Below are 24,790 nucleotides of genomic sequence, written 5' to 3' on the forward strand. Positions count from 1 at the left end.
CTGGCCAACATGGTGAAACCCCGTCTCTACTAAAAATACAAAAAATACCTGGGCATGGTGGCGTATGCCTGTAATTGCAGCTACTCAGGAGGCTGAGGCAGGAGAATTGCTTGAACCGGGACCCGGGAAGCAGAGGTTACAGTGAGCCAAGATCGTGCCACTGCACTCCAGCCTGGGCTACAGAGCGAGACTCTGACTCAAAACAAAACAAAAGGTGAAACTTGTATTTCAACTTTGTTTATGGAAACAGAGGAGAATGCAATGTAAATGTAAACTTATTGGGGCTAGAGGAACATTCAGTTCAGTATACATTGTAGATTATTTTAAACTATAAGGCTATGAAGTTATTTTATTGCTCTTGGTCTAATGTTCTAATTCCTACACTTGGTTCCAACACTGATTTTTGCTGTAATTTTAGGTAAATCGTTCATTTTTAAACTTCAACTTCTATAAATTGAAGTCAAGTAGATTATTAATAAAGATCCCTAGCAATTCTAAAACCCCCTATTTCCTTGAAACTCCATTTCATGCAAAGGGATGTGTGCAGCATGCATAGGAGTCAAATGTTTAACGTAAACTCTTGGTGGCAATTATTATAAAGAAAAATGGATAGCATAAATGTCTAGTCTTGTTCTACTCCCTTTAGAAACTACCCACTATTTCTAGGGTAGGTCGGGAAGCTGCAGAGTATATACAACACGATTTAACAAGTCAACCGGTCAGGGGCTAATTACTTGTAGGTATCAACCTCCTGAAGACTGAATCATCTGGAGATGTGTTACAAGTAACTTAAACAGATAAGTTCAGCATGGACTCAATAATAAAATAGGAGATCATAGTTAAAACAAAACTAAGCATCACATCAGAGTAAGATCCTCACATGATTTTATTCCAGAAATGTAAATGTTCCCATCCCAGCCCTCATTCACCACTACCTCCTCTTATAATTAAGGAAATGGCAGAGACAGAATAGAAAGGCAGTCAGCTTAATTTAAGAAATGTTCTTAAGTTCAGAAAGACTGAATTAGTTTTGACCCAGAAAAAGAGCTCAATTGATAACTTCGTGATTTGCGACCTTAAATCCTCACTCCTTTCTGATATATTTTTGCCAAAGGCGACCTGACTGAGGTTACCTGAGAGATCATTTTTCTACAAAATATGGCCAGCCATGCTCAAGACAAAATCATAACACATAATTTAACTCCAGCATTCTTCAAATAATTTACCTCATCTCCTGCCCCCAAACCCTAATCCCAGAATACAGGAATTTTATGATGTCTACACAGCCTATAAAAGTCTACAAATTTAAGTGCCTGTGTTAGAGCTATCTGGGGGACTACAAACATAAAGGATGTATAGTGCCACCCATTAAGATGTTCACGCCTACGATTTAGTAGGAAAAATAGAACGCTGCCATACAGACATTAACAACCAAATTTACAGGCACAGAGAATTCTTCCTTACCTAAAACATCCCAAAATTCTAAAGTTTTTTTTTTTTTTTTTTCCCCAAATCCTACAGGGTACTGAGATATGGCTACCAGAGTGCACTAGGAATGAAGAGTTCTCTATTTACCTCAAAACAAACAAATAAACAAAAACCTCCTCTCACCTCTCATGAACTTCATTTGGTACTGAAGGGTCTCTGGTTCTTAAAGTTTTCATCTGCAAGTCACAATCTTTGCTATCACAACCAACGCCCCCTTCATACCCTCCAAAGCTGAGGGAATAAAATGTCTTGAAATTGAGGGTTTAATTCGGAGAAAAATAACAGAAATAACTGGGGGAAAAGGTGTAAACTTTGGGGCTTGGAATTATTGGAAACGTGGGGATACCTCGCCATCTTCTGGTAAAAAATGGATATGAGCAGGAGAAAAACAGATCCAACCTAAGAAGCCGCTTTTTTTTAAAGCAGCAAGCCGCGTACTTCCCGCGCGGCGAATTCCGAGACCCGCCCTTTCCGGAAGTTCTGACGCTCAGTGCGCCCCGGGCAATGTGATTGACAGTGTAATCATCCGGTCCGTTATCAAACCCGTCACCCAGGAAACAGAGACCCGATCTTTCCGGATCCGCGCTCTCCCAGCATCCTTTGCCTTCCGGTATGTGTACCCGTCCGGCTAGTCCCGCCTAGCGCGCCCATTTCGAGCCGAAGTTTCCAGCTCGGGTTTCCTTGCTCAGAATTTTCCAGGAGTGGGTCTTTGGCCAGTGGCTCTGGGAGCAGTAATGGCGCAGCTAGAGGGTTACTATTTCTCGGCTGCGTTAAGCTGTACCTTTTTAGTGTCTTGCCTCCTTTTCTCCGCCTTCAGCCGGGCGCTGCGAGAGCCCTACATGGACGAGATCTTCCACCTGCCTCAGGCGCAGCGCTACTGTGAGGGCCATTTCTCCCTTTCCCAGGTGGGGTTCCCAACCTGTCCCCACCCTAGGACCGGCCTGAGAGGGCCCAGCGTCCCCGGGTCCTTCTCCCAGTCTTAGACTTAACTCGCCCCGTTCCACCCTTCCAGCCTCAAAACATGAAAGAAACTGTGTTTTGTTCCTGTCTCTGAGATTTGTGAAATATTTGTTAAATTAATGAATAAACAGCAGATCTGTCTCCCAGGAAGGAATGATCTGGTAGAATACTTAATGGGGAACTGAGCGCCCCTGTTGGCAGCTGACGATATCTATCCCACTTTGTCTTTCCTTGTCTCAGGATTAAAGGCTTTAGGGTGCTCCTTGGAAATATCAGAAAACTTCCCTTTAACTTACCTGTCAAACACCTCACTATGCATTTTAGGGATGGGATAGGGTGGACTGGAGGGATCTTCAGCTACCAAAAAGTAACAATTTACAATCACAAATTCCTTCCCTGGGTATTTTTAGTGAACTATCTGTTAACTGGATAAACTGGCAACCCACTCAAGTCATATCATTTTTCAGTATATATTTGACTGTGCAAGTATATACATAATAAACATCAAAATAAACACCCCCTCCTTTTCTGGTGACACAATGTAGGGTACTGGCTGGAAATATGAAGTCTGTTTTAAAGAAAGACCTGATCGTAAATCATGGTGCTGTGATTTACTAGTTTTGTGATCTTGGACGTGTTCTGAGTTTCAGAAATTCGGGTTACTCATCTGCAAAATGACAATAATAATCTCTACTACAGAGCATGTTGTAAGGTTAATACAGAGGGTTTTGCACAATTTCTGGCTCAGTTCCTATTAGCTGTCATTATGGAGCCTGTAGCCCAAATGTTTTCCTAAACTTAGAGCCCTAACGAATGTTTTCATGCTTTTTAAAACTGGAGCGTTTGCAGTTTAGTTACCAAAATAAAGGCTTTCTCAAAAAAATTTCTTGGAAAATAGAAATTGATTTTAAGTTGTTATTTATTGGTTGCTGCCACCTGAACAATCACTAAGCAGGTCCAAGGGTAAAAAATAAGAAAAACTAATCCTGTTCTGCTAAGGACCGATTTAATCTTGTTATAGAATAACTTCTCGAAATTTCTGATTGTGGCTGGAGATGAGACTTGGGCTTGACATGTTTGTGTCTGCCTTGTTCATGTTACCTCTTGCTTCGACTGTATTTTCTTTCATTTTAAAGTGGGATCCCATGATTACTACATTACCTGGCTTATACCTGGTGTCAGTTGGAGTGGTCAAACCTGCCAGTTGGATCTTTGGATGGTCTGAACATGTTGTCTGCTCCATTGGTATGCTCAGATTTGTTAATCTTCTCTTCAGCGTTGGCAACTTCTATTTACTATATTTGCTTTTCCGCAAGGTACAACCCAGAAACAAGGTATGTTTCAAAATAGTTAATTACAAGTTTATGCATAGTCAGGTCCACAATTACGATGAATTTATTTTAGGAGATTTGGTGTAACACTGTATTTTTGTATATTTTGTAAAGGTAAATTTAAATCCTCCATCTCCATGTTAGAATAAATTTGTATTTAAATACTTGAATAACTTAATTTGTAAAATCTAAAGTAAATATTTGTTAGGCGAATCAAGCCAGTTCAATAAATACCTGCTGAGTTTATTACATGTGCTAGGAACTGGGGCTACAGAGATAAATGAGACAGCTTTTTTCTTGTAAAACTTAGGGAAAACAGACTTTACCTGAGGAATTTTGATGTTATAACAGTGCAGGCCCTGGAGGTAGATTGCCTGGGTTAGAATTCTCTCCCTGCCACTTACCAGTTTTGTTACCTTGGGCAGGTTACCCCTTAGTGGTTCCATGTCTTCATCTATTAAATAAGAATAATAATAGAATCTGCCATATAGAACTGTTACAGAGGAATAAAGAAGCTTAATAAATGGAAGATTCTTAGAAGAGTGCTGGATATATAGTAAGGACTCAGTAAATATTAACTCTAATAATTATTTTTAATCTTAAGAGATGATTTCAGTAGTATCAATTATGATAGAGTGATAGATATAAGATGCTATGAGGATACAGAGAAGGAGCAGGGAAACACTTACTGCTTTTCTTGGGGAGAGGGGAGTAGGTGGCATTGTAAGTCTTCACAGAGAAGTTGGTACCAGAGTGGAGTCTTGATGAATAGATAGGGCTGTAGGGTGGGGAATTAATCTTGGTGAGACAAACAGCACAAGCAAAAGAAGAAAGGCATTGGACAACAAAGTGCAGGGAGTTGGTCTTTGGAATTGCAAGATTAGAAATTAGAGGGATGTAAGTCTAGAGGAGTAGGTCATGAATGCTCTTATATGTCACAGAGAGGACTTTGAACTTCAGCGTGTAATGGAGAGACCTTAATTTTAATCAAGGAACTGGCGTGTTCTGATTTGGTGATTTAGATTAAGTGAAGGATACAATGCAAGAAGATAAGAACACTTTGAAATTCTGAAATAAAAGTATGTCAGAAAGGCCAAAAGAAGATATATAACTTTAGACTGGCTCACTATTTTCAGAAAAATACCTGTTATTTCAACATAAAAATTTCATCATGAAAAATTTAAGTTGGGTATGATAGTATAAATACCATATGCATGTTTACATTCTCCCTTGTGTACAGTTATGAAGGATATACTTAAAGGAATACAGTGATTATGGCCAAGTGAATCCTTATTGAAGGCACTAAAACGTAAGCTCAGGGAAATGGAGCCATCAGCATTGTGTCCTGTTTATTTCCGTAGTCTCCATAGAACTTAGTGTCTTGCGCTCAATAAGTTCTTAACTAATCATTGCCTGATTCAAATTGTGTTAACCTATGTAAGCTTTGGCATACACATGATCTCCAAACTGATAGGTATAAATAAAAAGTACCAGGAAGTGTTCTTATAAATGTATGTTGTGTTTTTGTAGAGCCAGAGATAAGATTAATATTGATTAATTTTATTTAAATGAGGTTCGAGTAGTTTTTAAATAAGTCTTTTCATTAGGTAAGCAGAAATAGCATTTTTTAAATCATGAAAATAATTTTATCTGTGTTTTTTCTTCCTCCAAGGCTGCCTCAAGTATCCAGAGAGTCTTGTCAACATTAACGCTAGCAGTATTTCCAACACTTTATTTTTTTAACTTCCTTTATTATACAGAAGTGGGATCTATGTTTTTCACTCTTTTTGCGTATTTGATGTGTCTTTATGGAAATCATAAAACTTCAGCCTTGCTTGGATTTTGTGGCTTCATGTTTCGGCAAACAAATATCATCTGGGCTGTCTTCTGTGCAGGAAATGTCATTGCACAAAAGTTAACTGAGGCTTGGAAAACTGAGCTACAAAAGAAAGAAAACAGACTTCCACCTATTAAAGGACCATTTGCAGAATTCCGAAAAATTCTTCAGTTTCTTGTGGCTTATTCTATGTCCTTCAAAAACTTGAGTATGCTTTTCCGTCTGACTTGGCCATACATCCTTCTGGGATTTCTGTTTTGTGCTTTTGTAGTACTTAATGGTGGAATTGTTATTGGCGATCGGAGTAGTCATGAAGCCTGTCTTCATTTTCCTCAACTGTTCTACTTTTTTTCATTTACTCTCTTTTTTTCCTTTCCTCATCTCCTGTCTCTTAGCAAAATTAAGACTTTTCTTTCCTTAGTTTGGAAACGTAGAATTCTGTTTTTTGTGGTTACCTTAGTCTCTGTGTTTTTAGTTTGGAAATTCACTTATGCTCATAAATACTTGCTAGCAGACAATAGACATTATACATTCTATGTGTGGAAAAGAGTTTTTCAAAGATACGAAATTGTGAAATATTTGTTAGTTCCAGCCTATATATTTGCTGGTTGGAGTATAGCTGACTCATTGAAATCAAAGTCAATTTTTTGGAATTTAATGTTTTTCATATGTTTGTTCATTGTTATAGTTCCTCAGAAACTGCTGGAATTTCGCTACTTTATTTTACCTTATGTCATTTATAGGCTTAATGTACCTCTGCCTCCCACATCCAGACTCCTTTGTGAACTGAGTTGCTATGCAGTTGTTAATTTCATAACTTTTTACATCTTTCTGAACAAGACTTTTCAGTGGCCAAATAGTCAGGACATTCAAAGGTTTATGTGGTAATATCAGTGATATTTTGAACTGTAAAAGTGGACTTAATAATTAGACCCTTTCTGCAATGAACAACTGAATAGATAGAAATTATAAACTTTCTTTCTGGTACAACGGTGATTACATTAGATATTTTTATATCTGTTTTAAACATATATAAGAAATTAAGTGGCAGAGCACTGAGAGAGCTTAAGACCTGCTTGAAAAGCCTGAATAATGGGAAAATAAAATTGTTTTCAGTTATCTCATATCTCTCTAATAATGTTGGCCCCTCAAAAAGCTTGGGAATGTTTTGTATGTTCAAGTTTATTAAAACTGGGTATGCTTCATATTACTGGAACTAATTTATTCTCTCCAGAGAGAAATATTAGGTTGGTGCAAAAATAATTGTGGTTTTTGCCATTGAAAGTAATGGCAAAACCACAATTACTTTTGCACCAACCTAATAACAAAGTATTAGCAGATATTTAACAAAAATTATCAGGTGATTATCTTGATTGAAAAGTTGCTTAACATTTCAGTAAATATAATTTGAAATCTAGGTCAAAATAGACATGCATAGATAGTAAATAATAGAAACTCATATATGTCTATCTAGGCATCAAATTGTTGGTTATTGTTTAAAATCTATAAATGATGAAGCTCTTTCATTAATTCCTACTATGGAGGGTATGATGGCCAAAGACAAATTGTGTTGATAATACCCTTAAAAGGGAGATTTTCTTTCTGAAATACATATTGTATTAGTTTCCCATGGCTCCCATAATAAATGACCTCAAACTTGGTTGCTTACAACAATTTTCCTCACAGTCTGGAGGCCAGAAGTCTGAAATCAAAGTGTCAGCAGCGTTGGTTTCTTCTGGAGGCTCTAAGGAATAATCCATTTCATGTCTCTCTCCTAATATCTTGTGGCTGTCTGCAATTCTTGGAGTTACTTGGCTTATGGACAAATCTTGTCCAAGGATTGCAGACCACAGTCTTCACTCCAGTCTCTGCCTCTGTGTTCACATGGCCTTTCTCCCTGTCTTTTCTTTATTACCTTTTAAAGGCTGTCTTTGAATTGAGGGCCCACCTTAATCTAGGATGATTGTGTGGAGATCCTTAATTATGTGTATAAAGACCCATGTTCCAAGTAAGTTCATATTCACAGGTTCTATGAATCCATGTCTTTTCATGGGATACTTTTAAAAGACATTTTAGGATAATCCTCGTATAATTGTTAGGATGAATGGATAGGAGACTATCTTTTTACATTTTTAAATTATATATCAACGAATTATAGTTGTATATGCTTATGAGGTACAAAGTGGTGTTACCATTTCTGAATATAATGTGGGATAGTTAAATAAAGCTAATTAACCTATCCATCACCTAAAATATTTGACATATTTTGTGATGAAAACTTTTGAAATTTACTCTCAGCAGTATTGAAATGTACAGTGCTTAATTATTAGCTGTATTCACCGTGTTTTGTAATACTTCTAAAAAAAATCAAACATATTTCTTCTATCTAATTGAAGCTTTGTGTCTTTTGATTATCATCTCCCCATTCCCACTTCCCTGGCCTCTAGTAACCATCATTCCTCTCTCTCATTCTATGAGTTTAATTGCTTTAGATTACACAAATAAGTGAGATCATGTGGTTGCCGTTTTTGTGCTTGGCTTATTTCACTTACCGTAATGTCCTCCAAGTTCATCCATATTGTTACAAATTACACAATTCTACCTTTTTAAAGGCTGAGTATTTTATTTTGTATCTGTGTATATACATGCCATATTTTCTTTATCCATTCATCCATGATGGACACTTACATTGACTGAATAACTTGGTTATTGTGACTTGTCTGCAATGAACATGGAGTGCAGACTTCTCTTTGACATATGGATTTCAAATATTCTGGATAAATGCCCAGAAGTGGGACTGTTGGATCAGGAGATATCTTAGCTGATATCTTTTAAATAACTCTCAGTATCTTTACTGAGAGGTTAAAAAATAAATGACTTTTGAGGTAATATAAAGCTAAAGGGGACTAGTGTTTGATTCTAGTATCAGAAAAAAAAAAGTTAGAATTGAAAGAAAGTTGAGAATTCATTTGGTCTGACCTTATTTTGTAGATGAGGGAAGAACTGCTAGGATAGGATTATTTTGTGTTACTTTTTGAATTTTGTCTTTATTATTTTGGTGTATTTCTATGAAATTCTAAACATATATTATCTTTAGGTAGCATTAGTAAGATTCAGGTATGCTGTGTATTTTGTTACATTTATGTTTTCCGTTAGTGGCTAGTCAGAAATCTTGAACTGCATCTGACTATGTATTTAAATGTTTGGAAATACAATATCTCTCAGTTTAAATATAGCATCTCATTTTGGCAAGATAATTATTTTAACTGACCTTTTCTTTGTCTTCTTAGAGTTATTTCTGAAATGTGCATAGCCAGTCATAAAATACCTTAGTGTAAATAGCCTAATGTAATTTATTTCTAATAAATAAATAGCTTAATGAAATGTATTTCTAGTTTGAACTTAATTGCCAATTGGCTTGATATTATTTTCCTTAGAATTGTTGGAAGAGAGGAGAGGAGAAGGGATCTACAGTTTTTATTCGTACCACCTAAATAGTGGACTGTTATTTTGGACTCACTTTTAAATAAAATATTTATTCATATGAAGAAATAAATTTTGTGTTTATTAGTTTAGCCATAATTTATGATCTTTGAAGTAATTGGAATTTCATTAAAAAGTGAAGCAAGTAAGAATTGTGATACAAGTATGAAAATTTTTTTAATGGAAATTTTAGTATGACTTAGGAACCATGGGATTTTAGAAAAAACATTTAACATGGGGGTTAAGATTTTCATACTTGGTTGTGGCTCTGGGATCAATAAGGCAAATGGTTTAGTCTTTAGTCTTTATTTCAAATGAGAATAGTATTTGTCCTAACCCTAGTCAGCATCTGGTTGTTATGTGTATAACCTTATTTTAAAAATGATTCATCCCTGCCATATGTTCATAATATTTATATGTCATGTGATAAATATTGAGTAAATATACACTGAATTAAGTTTTCATATAGAGCGAAGTGAATAGAAAAAATATCCTATATAACCATAGCTAATTTTAGAAAGTAAATCATGTTTCATAGAGTCATCCTAAACATTTTTCTGTGTAATTTTCTGACCCAGTGTTAAATTTTTCTTTTTGCTTTAGTGCAAGCTTGTTCAACCCACAGGCCGTATGTGGCCCAGGACAGCTTTGAATGCACCCCAACACAAATTTGTAAACTTTCTATAATGAGTTTTTTTTGTGATTTTTGTTTGTTTGTTTTTTTGCTCATCAGCTATCGTTAGTGTATTTTATATGTGGCCCAAGACAGTTCTTCTAATGTGGCTCAGGGAAGCCAAAAGATGAGGCATCCCAGCTAGCATTTAATGCTTATACATTTATTTACTTGTAAATATGGTATTTCTTTGATAGGGTATGTTTTCACCATAATTAATGTTTATTTAAATGAAGAAAAATAACCTTCAACCAGTAACAGATTATAAGACTTTAAACGTTAAGTTTCTTTAATATGGTATAATTTCAAAATAATTGCTTTTTATTTAAAATAAGAAAAATCAGTAACCTTCAACCGATAACAGGTTAAAGACTTTAAAAAGAAATTTCAACTAATTACAAATACTTTGTTTTATTTAGTTGGGCTACATTTTACTACTCTAGGAATAGCTGTTAGTTATCTTTTATATAGGTTATTTTTATGTGTTTAATGTTGACAACAAACATTTCCAATACACAAAAACTTGCATAACTGAGAAAATTATAATAAAAATAGATAGATGAGGATATATTTTTGACATATATCCATGAGCCAACACTAAATCATTTGAGATTTGAAAATTATTTCTAGGGTAAGACATTTTGCCACAATATAATATCTGTATATTGTGCTTTTTATAAGAGAGAAATTTTTGATGAATTTAATATTAATTAAATTTTAGCTCAGTCTATCACTATCAAACCAAAAGAATAGTATTTTTCCAACAAGTAAAAGAAAATACCTGTATATGTATTCATATATAAAAATTTGTGTATATGTAATATGTGTACAAATATATATATATAATTTCTTCTTCTTCTTTTTTTTTTTGTAAGAATAAAGACAGGGTCTCACTATGTTGTATGGGCTGGTCTCAAACTCCTGGCCTCAAGTGATCCTCCCACCTTGGCCTCCCAGAGTGCTGGGATTTACAGGCATGAGCCACTGTGCCCAGCTTCCAACAAGAAAAATATTAAATGTGGTTTTTTTTCGCAGTGAAACTTGATCAGTTCACTTTTGTTGAACCATATATGTGTGTATATGGCACATATAAGATGAAAAAGAAAGGGAGGAAAAGTAATAATAATGATAGGCTGCTCTCATGCATTGAACACTTATAATGCTTTAGGTATTATACTGGCTCATTTGCAAATACTGTCTCATTTGATGCTACATTTATATTTTTATAAGGTAGATGTTGATTTCTATTTCACCACTGAAGAAACTAATTGTCAGGCAGATCAGGTGACTTGCCCAAATTCTACACTGTCACCAAATGAACATAGATTGATATGACTCCCAAGCCTGTGAGTTTCTATCATATTCTGCCTCATATATGAAAAGTTTTTTAAAACTTTTTATTATTTTTTAATTGAAGTAGAATATGGAGAGAGAGGTGATAATCTATGTTGGCTATCTGCATTATCCAGACCATTCATGACATGTTATTTTTGTACTGGATATAGTCATTTTTTAAAATGCTACAAACTGTTAAAAGGAGCATGAACAACATGATAACTGCTTATAATTTTGTTGTAAGATAAATGGCTAAAATTATGTGGGATGTTTAATTTGGATGAGCAGAGATTCTAAAACTTGATAAGCTCTCCTAAGGAATAATTATTTGAAAGATTGGACTTAATTTTGTATTGCCTGAAGTGTAAATCAGAGGTCAACAATTAGATTTCAAATCATGAAAAGCATACATTTTCTAATTGTTTAGTCTTTTTAGAGAAACAAATGCAGAAAAAAGTAAGAGTCTTATTCATTGTATATAAGATTTCTGTTTATCAAAGATGCTTAAGAAGAGTTGGATAAAAAGTAGGTAAAATGCCTTTTAAAGGTCTGACATCTTTAAAGCTCTGTGATTTTTAAATTCTTAATTTTGTTACAGCTAATTTTTTAAAATTAATTTCTGAGTCGTGGTCAAGTATTTCTGGTGACTTGCATGCTATCTTTGGTATGTTTTAAGTTTCTAAACCAAAACTACTATTTAACTCTATTACCTTGTTTTAGAAACACATTTGAGATATACAAGTTAGTAAAAGATATTTTAGCTATGATATTTTGGAGCACTGGCAATATAGCCTTTAACTTATTTTATATTTTTATCCCTCTGTATTAGGGAAAGTAATGTACTTCCATTTGAAAACTTTTCCCCCAGTGATAAAAAAGGCTGAGCACTATCTGTAAAAATTTTTAATGTGTCCACTAGATGGAGATAACTGTGCTACATTTTCAAGTGTTGTAATTAAACTACTATTAGTCTGAATTAAACTCTCTTATAGTGTTTTATTGTTTTTAACCACAAACATTTGTAATCATTTATATCTGTTTATCATAATGTTATTCAAATGCTTCCTGGATTGTATGAAGCTAAGGTAAATGAAAAAAAAACCCTCATTTTTGTGTTTTGTAATCATATATTAGGTGATTTAACCTAATATGTCTTCCCATAGAATATAGTCAGGATCTTTTCATATGCCATACTTCATTCATATGACATAGTCAGAATCTTTTCCCACAAATAATGAGTGATGATGTCTCATTTGAAAATTCATGTAACATTGTATCAGCCTCTGTTTCAAAGTGATTTACCCATGTTATTCTCATAACAGCTCTATGAGATCAGTACTGTACACATGGGGAAACTTAGTAAAGAGACATGAAGTATTTTTCCCAAGATTACAAAATAACTGGCTGAGCTGGAATTCATAACCAGGCAGTCTGACTCCAAAATCCATATTCTTAACTCTCTTGATATGGTGGAGAAAGGCATGAAGTCTACCTTGAAATTCATGGCATTTTAGAAAGAAAAATTGTCACAAATAATGTGATTATACTTCCTTGTTTTATAGGTCAGAAAAATGAAGTCTACATTTATTTTGCCTCTTCCACAGGGAGATAGACTCTTATCTTCCATTGTGTCTTTCATTTCTGTTTTTGTCATCATACCTCAAATTGATATGTGTTGTAAATATGAATTTAAGGAAGTAAAAAACAAAATAGGTCTGGAGCCTTCAGCTGTGTTAATATACATTGAAATAAAGACCTTTGTTTTAATAAGAATGACTCCAGTTACCAAATGGAGAAATAGTTGTTTGAAAATTAATATTTAGTTTCTCAAAAGACACTCCTATTTGGAAGCAAATTTTGGTTAAACATGGCATACTTTCAATTATTGAAAAATTCTGGGTGGAATAACAATCTCTTATTTTTAAGAATATAAATATATGTTTTATATAATTTTAAGTTATGTATTTTATTAGAAGATACCATTCTCTAAAATGGAAATCTTGGACTTCTAAAACTCATTTGTGAGTTTATGTCATTTAAAACTGCTTTTTCAGTCAACTTATTCTTTATAAAAAAAGTTTGTTCAAATAGCATGCTTTTATTGCGTTTGTAAATAAATTCATGTTTGATAATATTTTATAATGTATTGTGTCTACTTAACACATTTTCTTATCTTAAACTGAGTGTTAGAAGATTTTTATTTCTCTCACACTATCCTGCTAGCCATTTTCCCCTGTCTACCACCTACCTAATCCTAAGCTTTATTCGTCATTTTAAAATAGAACTGAATCTTTTTTTTTTTTTTTTTTTTTTTTCTGAGACGAAGTTTTGCTCGTTACCCAGGCTGGAGTGTAATGGCGCCATCTCGGCTCACCGCAACCTCCACCTCCTGGGTTCAAGCAATTCTCCTGCCTCAGCCTCCCAAGTTGCTGGAACTACAGACACACGCCACCATGCTCAGCTAACTTTTGTATTTTTAGTAGAGACGGGGTTTCACCTTGTTGACCAGTATGGTCTGGATCTCTTGACCTCATGATCCACCTGCCTTGGCCTGCCAAAGTGCTGGGATTATAGGCTTGAGCCACCACGACTGCCCAAACCGAATCTTTTTAAATACCCGTGATGTGTACTCATAACTAGCCTGAGTGTCTGTATAATTTTCCTTTTATTCTAATAATAATAGAAAGCAGTTAAATTACTGGCTGATCATTTTTAACTTATGAAGGCTTGAGTTTCTTGGTTAGGCTAGGTCCGCGGAAAACTCAAGAGTATTTACCAAACACATCTAACTTGTCAGGTTTCAAACCCCAGAGTTTGGGTCTTGTGGTGAAAAAAGAAAGTGATCCCTACTCTGTGTTTGCAGACTTCCAGCTCTTACTGTCCACTGGGCATCTTAGAGTTTCTTTCATCATATGCAGCTGAGAGGTCAGCCCAGGACTTGTACACAGATTTTGGAATTCCCTTCTTCTGTGACTCCCTCCCTCTTTTCTGAGATTTCTTCTAACTTATAGCCACTCCAGCAGTCCTAAATTTTGTTGTCTCACACCTCAAATCAATCATATTGCATGTTTCTAACTAGGGTGTGCCCTCTAGTTAGAAAAAAACATGGATCTCACCCAATGAGATCTTTCCACTGAGTCCATCCAGTCTCTGCCTGCCTTTGTTTACTTTTCAGTGTTTCCAAAAGGATGTTTTTCCCTTTTTAAATGAGTCAATCTACTGGAAAGCTAATATAATAACGCCTCTGCCATGTCCTACCTAGGAACCTTGTCTTGATTGTAGTTAGCCTGTATTATGTGTAGCTTTTCTATTTATTAGATAAGGAAGTTGTGGGTGTTACTTTCGGTTTTGAGAAACTAAAAGGGAGAGTTCCTGCCAATAGTTTTGTGGGAAGAGTAAATTTTTGGAATATAGACTTCTGTATTAGTCCATTCTCATGCTGCTAATAAAGACATACCCAAGGCTGGGTAATTTATAAAGGAAAGGGGTTCAATTGACTCATAGTTCCACATGGCTGGGGAGGCCTCACAATCATGGCAGAAGGTGAAGGAGGAGCAGAGTCACATTTTACATGGTGACAGGCAAAGAGCTTACCCAGGATAACTCCCACTTACAAAACAATCAGCTCTTTTGAGACTTACTACCAGGAGAACAGTATGGGAAAGACCTGCCCCCATGATTCAATTACCTCCCATTGGGTCCTTTCCACAACACTTGGGAATAATGGGAGCTACAATTCAAGATGAGATTTGGGTGGGGACACAGCCAAACCATATCAACTTCTAATATGGTCCTTAACAAAGTCTGCCATAGTATTTGTAATGACATGCAATGACTACTTGAGGGTACCTTGTGTGAAAAAAATGGTATCAAGAAACACAAAAGTGACCTTACTCCAGACAAGAACTCACCAAATAGGGAGCTAACTAATGCTAAGTACAATATAATTATCACTGAGGAGGAATATAGAGCTAGGGTATTTACATGGGAATAGAAATCACATCTGGCTGAAGGGACAAAGGCATACTTCATGGAGAAATTCACATTGGAGATTATGCCTATGGAGACCGTGGAGACACTGCAGAAAGCATTTCAGGCAGAATAATAGAATGCAAACAAATTACACAGTAAATTTTACCATATGCTTGAGAAATAGGTGGTGACAGTGGCCAATATTTATGAAGTGCTATGTGACAGGTACCAGTCTAAATATTGAACATGAATTTATTTAAGCCTCATAGAGATGCCTTAAGGCAAATGCTATTATGATACCCATTTTTACTGATGGGGAAAATAAGGCATAGGGAATTGAAACAGTTTACAAACAGGAAATGTGACCCCCTCTTAACCAGGGCACTATACTGATTCCTGCTAAACTTGTATCACCTGATGGCCTGTGCATGAAAAGAACTGAGGCTATTTTTAGGAAGGAAGTAAGAACACTTCTGTATACATTGAGGAGCAAGGAAAGCACATATCCCACACACAGACCCACAGATAAGTGGGTGTGGAGAGACAAATAGTGATTTGAGAGACGATATCCATGTTTCAGTTAAAACCAGAAGAATGGCTCTGTGACACAGGCCCTCCACCCTCCTGTAGATCCTGTGGTAAGTGATGCAGAAGCCAGAGAGAAGCGTGCTCTCCATCAGAAACAAAGAGTTTGGGGGACCTCCCTAAAATATTTGGTCTGAAAGATTTTGAAGCCAGGAGGAAAGATGCAGTCTTATGTGCTGTAACATGTACCATATCAGTCTTTCTCAGTAAGTACCATTCTATGGTAATTTTTAGATTTTCTTTGCAACTCTATTACTCTATAAGGTCTAGTGAAGGCATCAAATTTAGATGAAGAAACCTAGCCTGACTTAGAATCTTCACTCTAAGTGTGTGTGTGTGTGTGAGAGAGGAGAGAGAGAGAGAGAGAGAGAGAGAGTCTGTGTGTGTGTGTGTGTGTGTGTGTGTAATGTATACGTTGGGTCTTTGGGCCAAATACATTGTAAGGTTTCAGAGGCATAAACAGGCCCTGGGCTGTGGAGAGCCATGGGAGGAGATTATCTAAGTCACTAGTTTTTAGCTACATCTAGAAATCTATGTCTTGGTAATAAATTTTGTTCTTTGAAATGCAGGGAAAAGTAACACATTAAAGCTAAGCGGTCATTAATATTTTAATAGCATATGAGAATGTCATATTCTATTCCCTCCAACCCTCCAACCATATCCCCCACCATACCCACATACTGCCTGTCCTCACATAAGCACAAATATTTCTGGGGACGATGTGCATGAGAACTTTCAGGGTATTGCTAGGAAAAGAAGGAAGAGAGTAAGCAGGAAGACTGAAGAGAGAGAAAGAAACCACTAGAAAAGATAGAAAAGAAAGGAATCCTTTCTTCAGATACCAATGACTCTAAGACTATCTTTCTCCATTAAAATAATACCTTAGTCAGGAGGCACATTGGAATGAAATACATGTGGAATACTGTGAAGAAAAGACAGAAGAATATAATAAGATACCAGTTGAAAGGCCATGCTTATCTCCTCGCTTGTACCATAAAATTTTAAAGTGATGTTATTTAGTTGGGGTAATCGTGATGGGCAACGTTCAAGGGCTTTATGCCAATTTTGTTTTCAAAATGAATTGTCCTCAATTTTCCCTCAAGGTGGCAGGCTTGGACATCTTTTCCAGTTATTAGTCTGTCAGGAACTTTGTACATTTTATCTTCAGCATGTCACAGACGCTAGTGATTTTTTCATTGTTTTTAAAACATGCATTCTTTGAACATTTTTAGCTTTAAGCAAATATATTTGCTCATTTTTGTCATTGAGCATTTTGAAAACGTGGTTCATAGAAGCTTCAAGCAGATAATCATAGCTGCATTCCAATCCCTGTTATTAAGAATATGTAGAAACCTTCATATATTTTCTTTTTCTTTTCAATTGGAATACCAGTCAAACCTGGCATTTATAGTTTTTAAAATGTGGAATTTGTTATATATATATATATGTATATATGTTATATATGTGTGTATATATGTTATATATGTGTACATATATGTATATATGATAGTTGTCTGTATATATGATATACGGCCTGCCATTCTCTGACAGCTCTGCTACGGAGCAGGTTACTTGATAAGGAAGGAAAGCAAAGTGATTATATTTGTTATGTAATGTGAGTGACATAGAAGCTAAATTTTTTTAAATAGGTTATAGATTTTAGCTTTCTGAAAGGAATTCAATTTGGAAGTTTTTCCAAATCACCAAATAGTTTTTTTAGTTATGTATAATGCAACTTGACACCTAGCTTTTGTTTGAATTCTCTGTAGCTAGAAAGTCACTATGGATCTTTTCTGTTTTATAATGTTTGGTATTATACTGGATCTTTCCTTGTGTTAATTTTTCCCCTTTATTAACATGTGAAAAATTCTGTGAATTATTGATTATCGAGTGAGATTTTTCTCAGTCTCAAAATACAATGCAACTTGGAAGATTGTAAATTTGTTCACATGTAATCTGAATCTCTAGATATACTCTGCTATTTTTTTAAATAAATTGTGAGTTAAATGTTATCATTCCAATGTCAGAGGATTAATTTAATTTTCTTATTTTCCTAGCGCAATTTTCTTCCATAGGGATCGAATTCTCATCAAATTGAAATAATGGTGGAGTTTTTGGAGGAAAGCTAGCTTATTATGAGAAATGATTAGCAGGCATCTAAGAAGAAAGTTCTAATCAAATTTGGCCTTCATATTTTTTAAGGGTTTTGTAATTTTGGCTTAATGTTTGATAAGGGTAAATTAACCAAGATTAAAACCTTTAAAATGTTGTAATTGATAACTATTTTTTATTTATTGAAACAACTTTTCTCTAATAAATAAAGGAGAAATACATTGAATAAAAACAACTTTCTCTACACTCTAAATGTTGATAGTCTTTGTCTAAAATATTAAGACAAATATAAATACAGAACACTTGAGCTAGAGTCAGAATACCTGGATTCAAGTCCTGACTCTACCATTAACATGCTGTGTAAACCTACTAAGATGAATCTGTTAGATCAAATGAGAAAAGAAAATAAATATGAAAATTATCTGATGGCTGTTAATTGCACACAGTGCAAGGGTTATGCCTGATTTATTTAATATGTCTGAGGTGATATGCCAAATAGTTTTATTAACTTGTATCATAATTTTTGTATGATGTTAAATAGGGTTAGATAATCAAATCGTTTATTGTCGCCATCTGCAGGAATGTTTTAAAATGGCTTTTTACATTATTTAAAATGTAAGTTCCTTCTTTAACTTGAGAAGACATGGGTTTTGGTTACTTTTTTGTATACTTGCTAATTATTACAGTTAATGACTTTGTTGTCTTCCCAAAACAGTGATGTTTCCATTTGATGTTCTAAAATAAATGTTACATATGGTGCATTATTTAGAATTACATTAGTTGGGCATTTTAACAATGCAAGGAATAAATAAGGGAAGTTGTTGAGAATAGAGAAACGTAAGTTAGGAGAGGATATTTTGCTTCCATCTATATAGTCTCTCCCTGGTGGATCTCAGAACTTATAGCATTAGAATGTATAGCAAAGCCTTATGAAGAAGTGAGACTTGGGATAAAACTTGAATTCAAAATATCTCTTCTTTTTGGTCTTCTGTTTCCTTCCCCACACTCAAAGCCACAGAGGTTCTAATTGGTCTACTCCTGTTCCCACTCACAACACACACAATAGGCTTCTATCTGAGCCATACTAGGGCTCACTCAATATAACCCATAAATATTTTCCTGTGACTCAGATGCCGTGGTCCAAGTAGGTATGGCCAATATAGCAGAATAGGTTACATTAAGAATGTAATTCTCATGTTGTTTCAACTTCATTTAGAAACTATTCTAGCTGCTCTTATGATAAGGAGGTATGAACAAGAGCAATATCTATTGACACATCCAATATAGCAGCATGCCATTTTTATAACCAGAAACATTTTAATGTAATATTTACAAGTATGTATGTGTGGTTTTATTTTCTCTATTTTCTCTTATGGCTCCCATACAAATATAATAACTGTACCACCGATCAATGGTTATGTGCCAAGTACCTGAAGCTCTTCATTTGCTTGTAGCAGTTTGCTGTAGCAGTATGCATAACTTAATATACAATGAAAAGATAAGATATAAAGGGATATATAATGTCAGGAAGCTGTTCATGACATTGCTCTCCTTCTCATAACTGAATTTTTTCTGTACTTATAGCTATCATAACACCATTCAAGTTACTAACTTACTTATCTGGATTTCTTACTAGATACTATAAGCTTCATGAATCCAAGGACTGTGGCTGTCATATTCACAAATACCCAGCATATAAACAGAAAATGTTCAAGAGAGAGCTTTTGACTGACTGAATGAATGAATATGAATAATTGTGTCCAGGGGGACCAAACTAGAATAATTTTATGTTATTTAAATACAAAACTCTAATCAAATTTAAGTCTGCTAAATTTTAGTCTAGTGACACTCTATGGAATACTTATTTTCTATTCCTTATAGATTCAACTACCTTAATGCTCAAAGGCCAACATATTTTTCCACTAGAATGCCTTCCTAAAAGAAAAAGAGGTGGGAGGCTATGGATTAGAAGAGAGTTAAGATTTAGATCAACCAATGTGTAGACTTTCTATAGCTGTATTTCTTACTAGATTATAAACTTCATGAATCCAAGTGACCATGTTTGGTCACTAACATGACCAAACCATGTCAATTTATTCAATTTTTACAATATTTATATTATTAGTGCTTTTTGTTATTTATGCTTTTTGAAATTATTTGTATTATTAATATACTTATATTTGTATTATTAATGTTTTAATATGTAATATAGTACATATTCCTTTTATATAAATATGTTGGAATATTTATTTAGAAATTTATATATATTTATTATTTAGAAACAGTTAACATTTAAAAACAAGTAATGTCCTAAATAAACAATGTAATGTTCTAAATAAACATTTTGTAGAAATATATTTTTATGTGCATGCCCATGTGTGCATGTGTGTGTGTGTGTGTATGGCAGCTGTAAAAAGAAAATTCTCCACTTTGTATTTTCGATAATTTGAATTATAGTGGTGGTAATTTGCAGTGATATAAAACTTTTGACAAACGTCATCAGTGAATGTCTTTCTGATGCTATTTAAAATTAAAGTATCACATATTAATATGTATAGAAAAATTAAGACATGAAAAGAAATCGAGGCTAAAGGTAAAAAGAATTACTCATTGCAACATCAGCAGTTGCAGCTGTGGCTCATTTCTCTTTTGCCATTTATCCTGTTCAAAACAGAATCCTTTGTTTTGCAATTATATTGATAAATTCTTCAGGCAGTCAGTTCCACAGCTGCTCTCTGAAGATATGTTGGAGCTCTGAGTCACTGAGGTTTACTTTGAATTTAATGTTCGATGTTATATTGATGCTTTTTAAATTCTGGACCATCAAACCTAAAGTTTTACCTAGATCTTTCCAAATCTAGGCATATCAAAAAATACTAAATGCTAGCATTTATTTTGTTCTCATTTGTTTTCATAATTATGTTATATTGCTTGATATGATTGTGATTTTTTTTCCTTTTTTTTGGCTGATGTCAAGGAAGGGATGCTTTTTTATCCACATAATAAGCAAGACCATTATTGGATGCCACCTAACAAAAGTACTGTCTGACCCTGAAAGCAAATACAGTCAGCTCACTTATCTGTGGGTGTATATTTTTTTCATTTATGTTATCCACCTTGCCAATTAAAAATAGAAAAATCTTATACTTAATTAAATAGTTCTTCTGCTTCTCAAAAACATGATTTAATTTGCACTGATTTACTCATACATGATTTGGTATAGTAGTTTATTATCCTTACTAAGCACTTCTATATAATTTTACATTTATAATTAGCATCTTGTTTTTACTCTTAAAGATCATAACATAAAGAGAATGTCAACAAATTTATAATTACAAACTGAATATTAATAATCGTTATAGTTAAAGCAACTATAAATGGTACAATATTTATACAAATATTGTATTATATAAATAAATAAATAAAACAACTATTTATTTAGCTCACATCTGTGTTGGTCAGAAATTTGGATAGGCTGAACTGTGTGATATTCTGCTGGTCTCAGTTATACCTATAAGTTCAGCTAAGCAAGTTTGCATGTCAGAACAAAGGAGTGTGACCAGCTATTGACTGGGGTTGTTAGGATGTCTGGACTATATGTGTCCACCTTGCTAGCCTGGAAATTTTAACATGGTGGCCTTGTCAGGTGTCCCAAGAGGATTAAGAAAGACACAATATACAAGCAGTTTTCAAGTTGCTGCTTGTTTTATGTTTGCCACTGTTTCATTGAACAAAGTAAATCACATAGCCAAGTCCAGTCACCATAGAAGGGTACCACCAAAGAGCTTGGATGAAGAGGGAAGAATACGTAGTTGCTTTTTAAGTGAGTGAGTGATAGATTTTGGGGAAACTGATTCATGGATTCCTACTTTGCTATCTTTTTAAAGTATTCATTTATTGTAATTAGAATTTGAGATTAGATACCAGTTGGTAGCTTAGACAGCAGGCATTTCTGCTCTCTTTTGCTGCCACATTGTGAGAACTGGACATTTTGCTCACCTTCAAGATGTTATATACTTTATAATATGCAAACTTACTCATTCTCAACTTTTCCTTATTAGTTCATGTACATTTTTTGCTTGTTTGTTTATCAGTTGAGAACTCTGATATTTTTAGGCATTGGCCTCAGATGGTGATATATATCATTAAATTATGTGATTCAAGTCCTGCAAGAATAAAAGAATAATCTCAGCCATAAGTCTTGAACTTTGTTATAAAAGAGTAGATTGCAACTGTCACCAGAATCTTAAATTTTCCTCTCAGAGCATTTAAAATGATTCATATGCCATCCTTCTTAGTAAATAGTTGGTTTTATATATACGTAAGAATCCAAAATAGTCCCTGTGTGGGTCTACCTTTATTTAAATGATTTTTCTGTGTTCTAAATATTGTGGAGTCTCCTATTTGGAATTATTTTTAGAATTCTGAAGTCCCCAATTATTCATCCCAGAGCCATATACAATCTGTTTCTTTTTCTATGGTTTCTTTCCTTCCCACTTCACTTTTCTGAGTTCATCTTATGTCATCTTTCAGTCCCTCCCAATGTCAAAGGTCCTCAGGAAAGGGCCTGGTGAAATGGACTCTGGAGTTAGACAGAGGGCCAAGAGCCTGAAAGTCTTAAGTAAGTGTGTGATCTTTCTGCCTTTTTCATCCACGTGTCACTAACTCAGTCCCATGTTCCAGGGACGACCTGTTAACTTCTAAGTAACAGAAAAAAACCCAACTTAAATACAAACAAAATAAAATGAAAAGGAATTTATTGGGGAATCAGAAAAACAGCTATAAAATTCTAAGCCCTTCCTAGAGCCTTAGGGTTAGAATTGGCCCTCAGAATGTTTTTCCTTGTCTTTATTTCTCTTTGCTTGTTGGCTTTTTCTCTCCTACTATAGGCAGATTTTTCCATCCAGTCAGGAATAATGACCAACAGGATCTCTATGCTCATGTTATATCAGCTTAGCAATCATTGAAGAAAGAAGGATTAGGACTGAGTTTCTTTCTTTCATTACCTTTTATTACTCTGGTTCCAGAGCCAAAAATGCCTTTGTTATCATTAAATACAAGTAAAATGCTACTGAATTTTACTACATGGCAGATACTCTTCTATGAGGTTTCCATGATTAAGTAATTTAATCCTCACAACGACTATTACAGATGATCATGTAAAGTTGCTATAATTCCATATTATACCTGTTTTACAGATGAAAATATTGAAGAACTAAATAATGAAATAACTTTTCCGGTCACACAGCTAGTAAATGGCAGAACCAGGATTCAATATAAGGAAATTACCCAGGGGCGATGCGCTTGTGAACCTGCCATGGTTTGATGGTTTCCTAGGTTTCTACACAGGCCCCTCCCAGGAAATGGCAATTCATGTTCTAAAAAAGTTTTATGCAACTAAAAACTAATCCTCTTTGAAAAGACAGTATATTTGAAATACATTTATGGGTAAATTTTTGACACTGTACAATTCAGGACTCATAGAGTTGGAAAACAACTAACCTCAGGTTTATTTGGATAGATGAAAAAATTAAAGGACTAACTGTAATTTTGGCTGGAGAGTAAATGATCATGTAAAGCAAAGACCTGTCCAAAAACTTTTATATTGGATTAATTCCACCTTCATTATGATTAGCCATGTTTGAGCTTTCCATTATTTCTTGTTCTTTATGTGGACATTAGTTATCTACTTTATAAAGAATATTTACTGTAATTTTTAAAAGAAATACCACAAGTTTTTTGTACTATTGGTTGTAAACAAAACACTTGTATGCAGTGAAATGACTTATAGTAATTTATAAATTAAACTTCTTACTGTAGGACAAATTGAATTGTGGAGCAACAGGATTTGGTATCTTTTGAAATCTGGTGTTGTAGAATAAGCTAAATTTTAATAAATGAGAGTTTATTTTCCTATCAACTCCCAACCAATTATTTTTGATTCTTTGTCAACTGACACTCAGCTTCTTAATTTTATTTGAGCTGCAAAGAACATACAAGTTTCTTGTTCTGAAAGCTCTTGTTATCTGTGAAGAGGCTGGAAAGAGGCTGTGCAGGTTAACAACTGTCTCTCTCACCTCTGGGGCTATTTCTTCAAGTCCAGGATCAATTCCCTTTTTTCTAACTACTGCCCTTCACAAAAAGTAAAATGAAAGTCTTTCTGAAACTAGTCATCACTCTTAAGACATGATAAACAAAGACAAGGAAGAAAACTAACCATTCTGAGGTGAGTTTTTAGTTGAACACATTACTTTTCTCTAGTTTCCAGAGACTTTATCACCCAATTTTATATAGAGTTGGTGGTTGGAAGTGCCATATGGGTTCACATTCAGATGAAAACATATTTTGGAAGCAAAAATAGTCACATGTATAGGTTTGTGCAAATCAAAGTAAATATACTAAACGACATGTTTTCAGGAATGAATCTAGAAATTTGTACAGTACAGACATTTTTCCTGTGTTTTTTGTATCAATAAATATCAACAATCAATGATCACTATCAATAAATATTGATCACTTGCTATATGCTCTGAACTATTTTAAATATTGGCCATGCCCTAGGAAAAGAGGGTAAACTGACAGTTATTGAATGGCATCTGTGAGATAGAAATTATTATTCATTCATTCAGCATATTCACTTTTCAAGGCTGGGGATGAAGCAGTGAACTAGGTAAACAATGTTCCTGGTTTCAGATAGGTTACATTCTAGTAAAAGAGACAGATCATAATCAAGGAAACAGCATTCAGTCATATGTTACTTAACAACAGGGATACATTGTGTGAAATGCATTGTTAGGTGATTTCATCTTTTTCTGAACATCATAGTGTACTTACATAAACCTAGAGGGTATATCCTACCTATATACCTATATGATACAACCTATGGCTCCTAGGCTACAAACCTTACAGCATGTTACTGTACCAAATATTGTAGGCAACTATAACACAATGGTAAATATTTATGTATTTAAACATGGAAAAGGTACAGTAAAAATACTGTATTATAATCTTATG

General features: G+C 34.4%; 1 protein-coding gene across 3 annotated transcripts in view; it reads left to right on the forward strand.

The window, feature by feature from the left end:
* Positions 1-1,908: 1,908 nt before the first annotated feature.
* The window catches only part of LOC116530282 (dol-P-Glc:Glc(2)Man(9)GlcNAc(2)-PP-Dol alpha-1,2-glucosyltransferase), a 33,815-nt gene continuing 10,933 nt past the window's right edge, over positions 1,909-24,790 (forward strand). Inside the window, exons 1-3 of one of the 3 annotated variants that reach the window (XM_032248307.1) lie at positions 1,909-2,393; positions 3,585-3,782; positions 5,452-13,241. In XM_032248307.1, coding sequence (XP_032104198.1) covers positions 2,223-2,393; positions 3,585-3,782; positions 5,452-6,504 — 1,422 coding nt within the window. In that variant the 5' untranslated portion in view covers positions 1,909-2,222 and the 3' untranslated portion in view covers positions 6,505-13,241. Of the gene's footprint in view, positions 2,394-3,584; positions 3,783-5,451; positions 13,242-24,790 lie in introns of those variants that run through there. The other 2 variants (XM_032248308.1, XM_032248309.1) reach the window with 2 other exon arrangements.

Source organism: Sapajus apella, unplaced genomic scaffold, assembly GCF_009761245.1.
Source record: "Sapajus apella isolate SASKATOON/1434 unplaced genomic scaffold, GSC_monkey_1.0 scaffold66, whole genome shotgun sequence".
NCBI classification, from domain to species: Eukaryota; Metazoa; Chordata; class Mammalia; order Primates; family Cebidae; genus Sapajus; species Sapajus apella.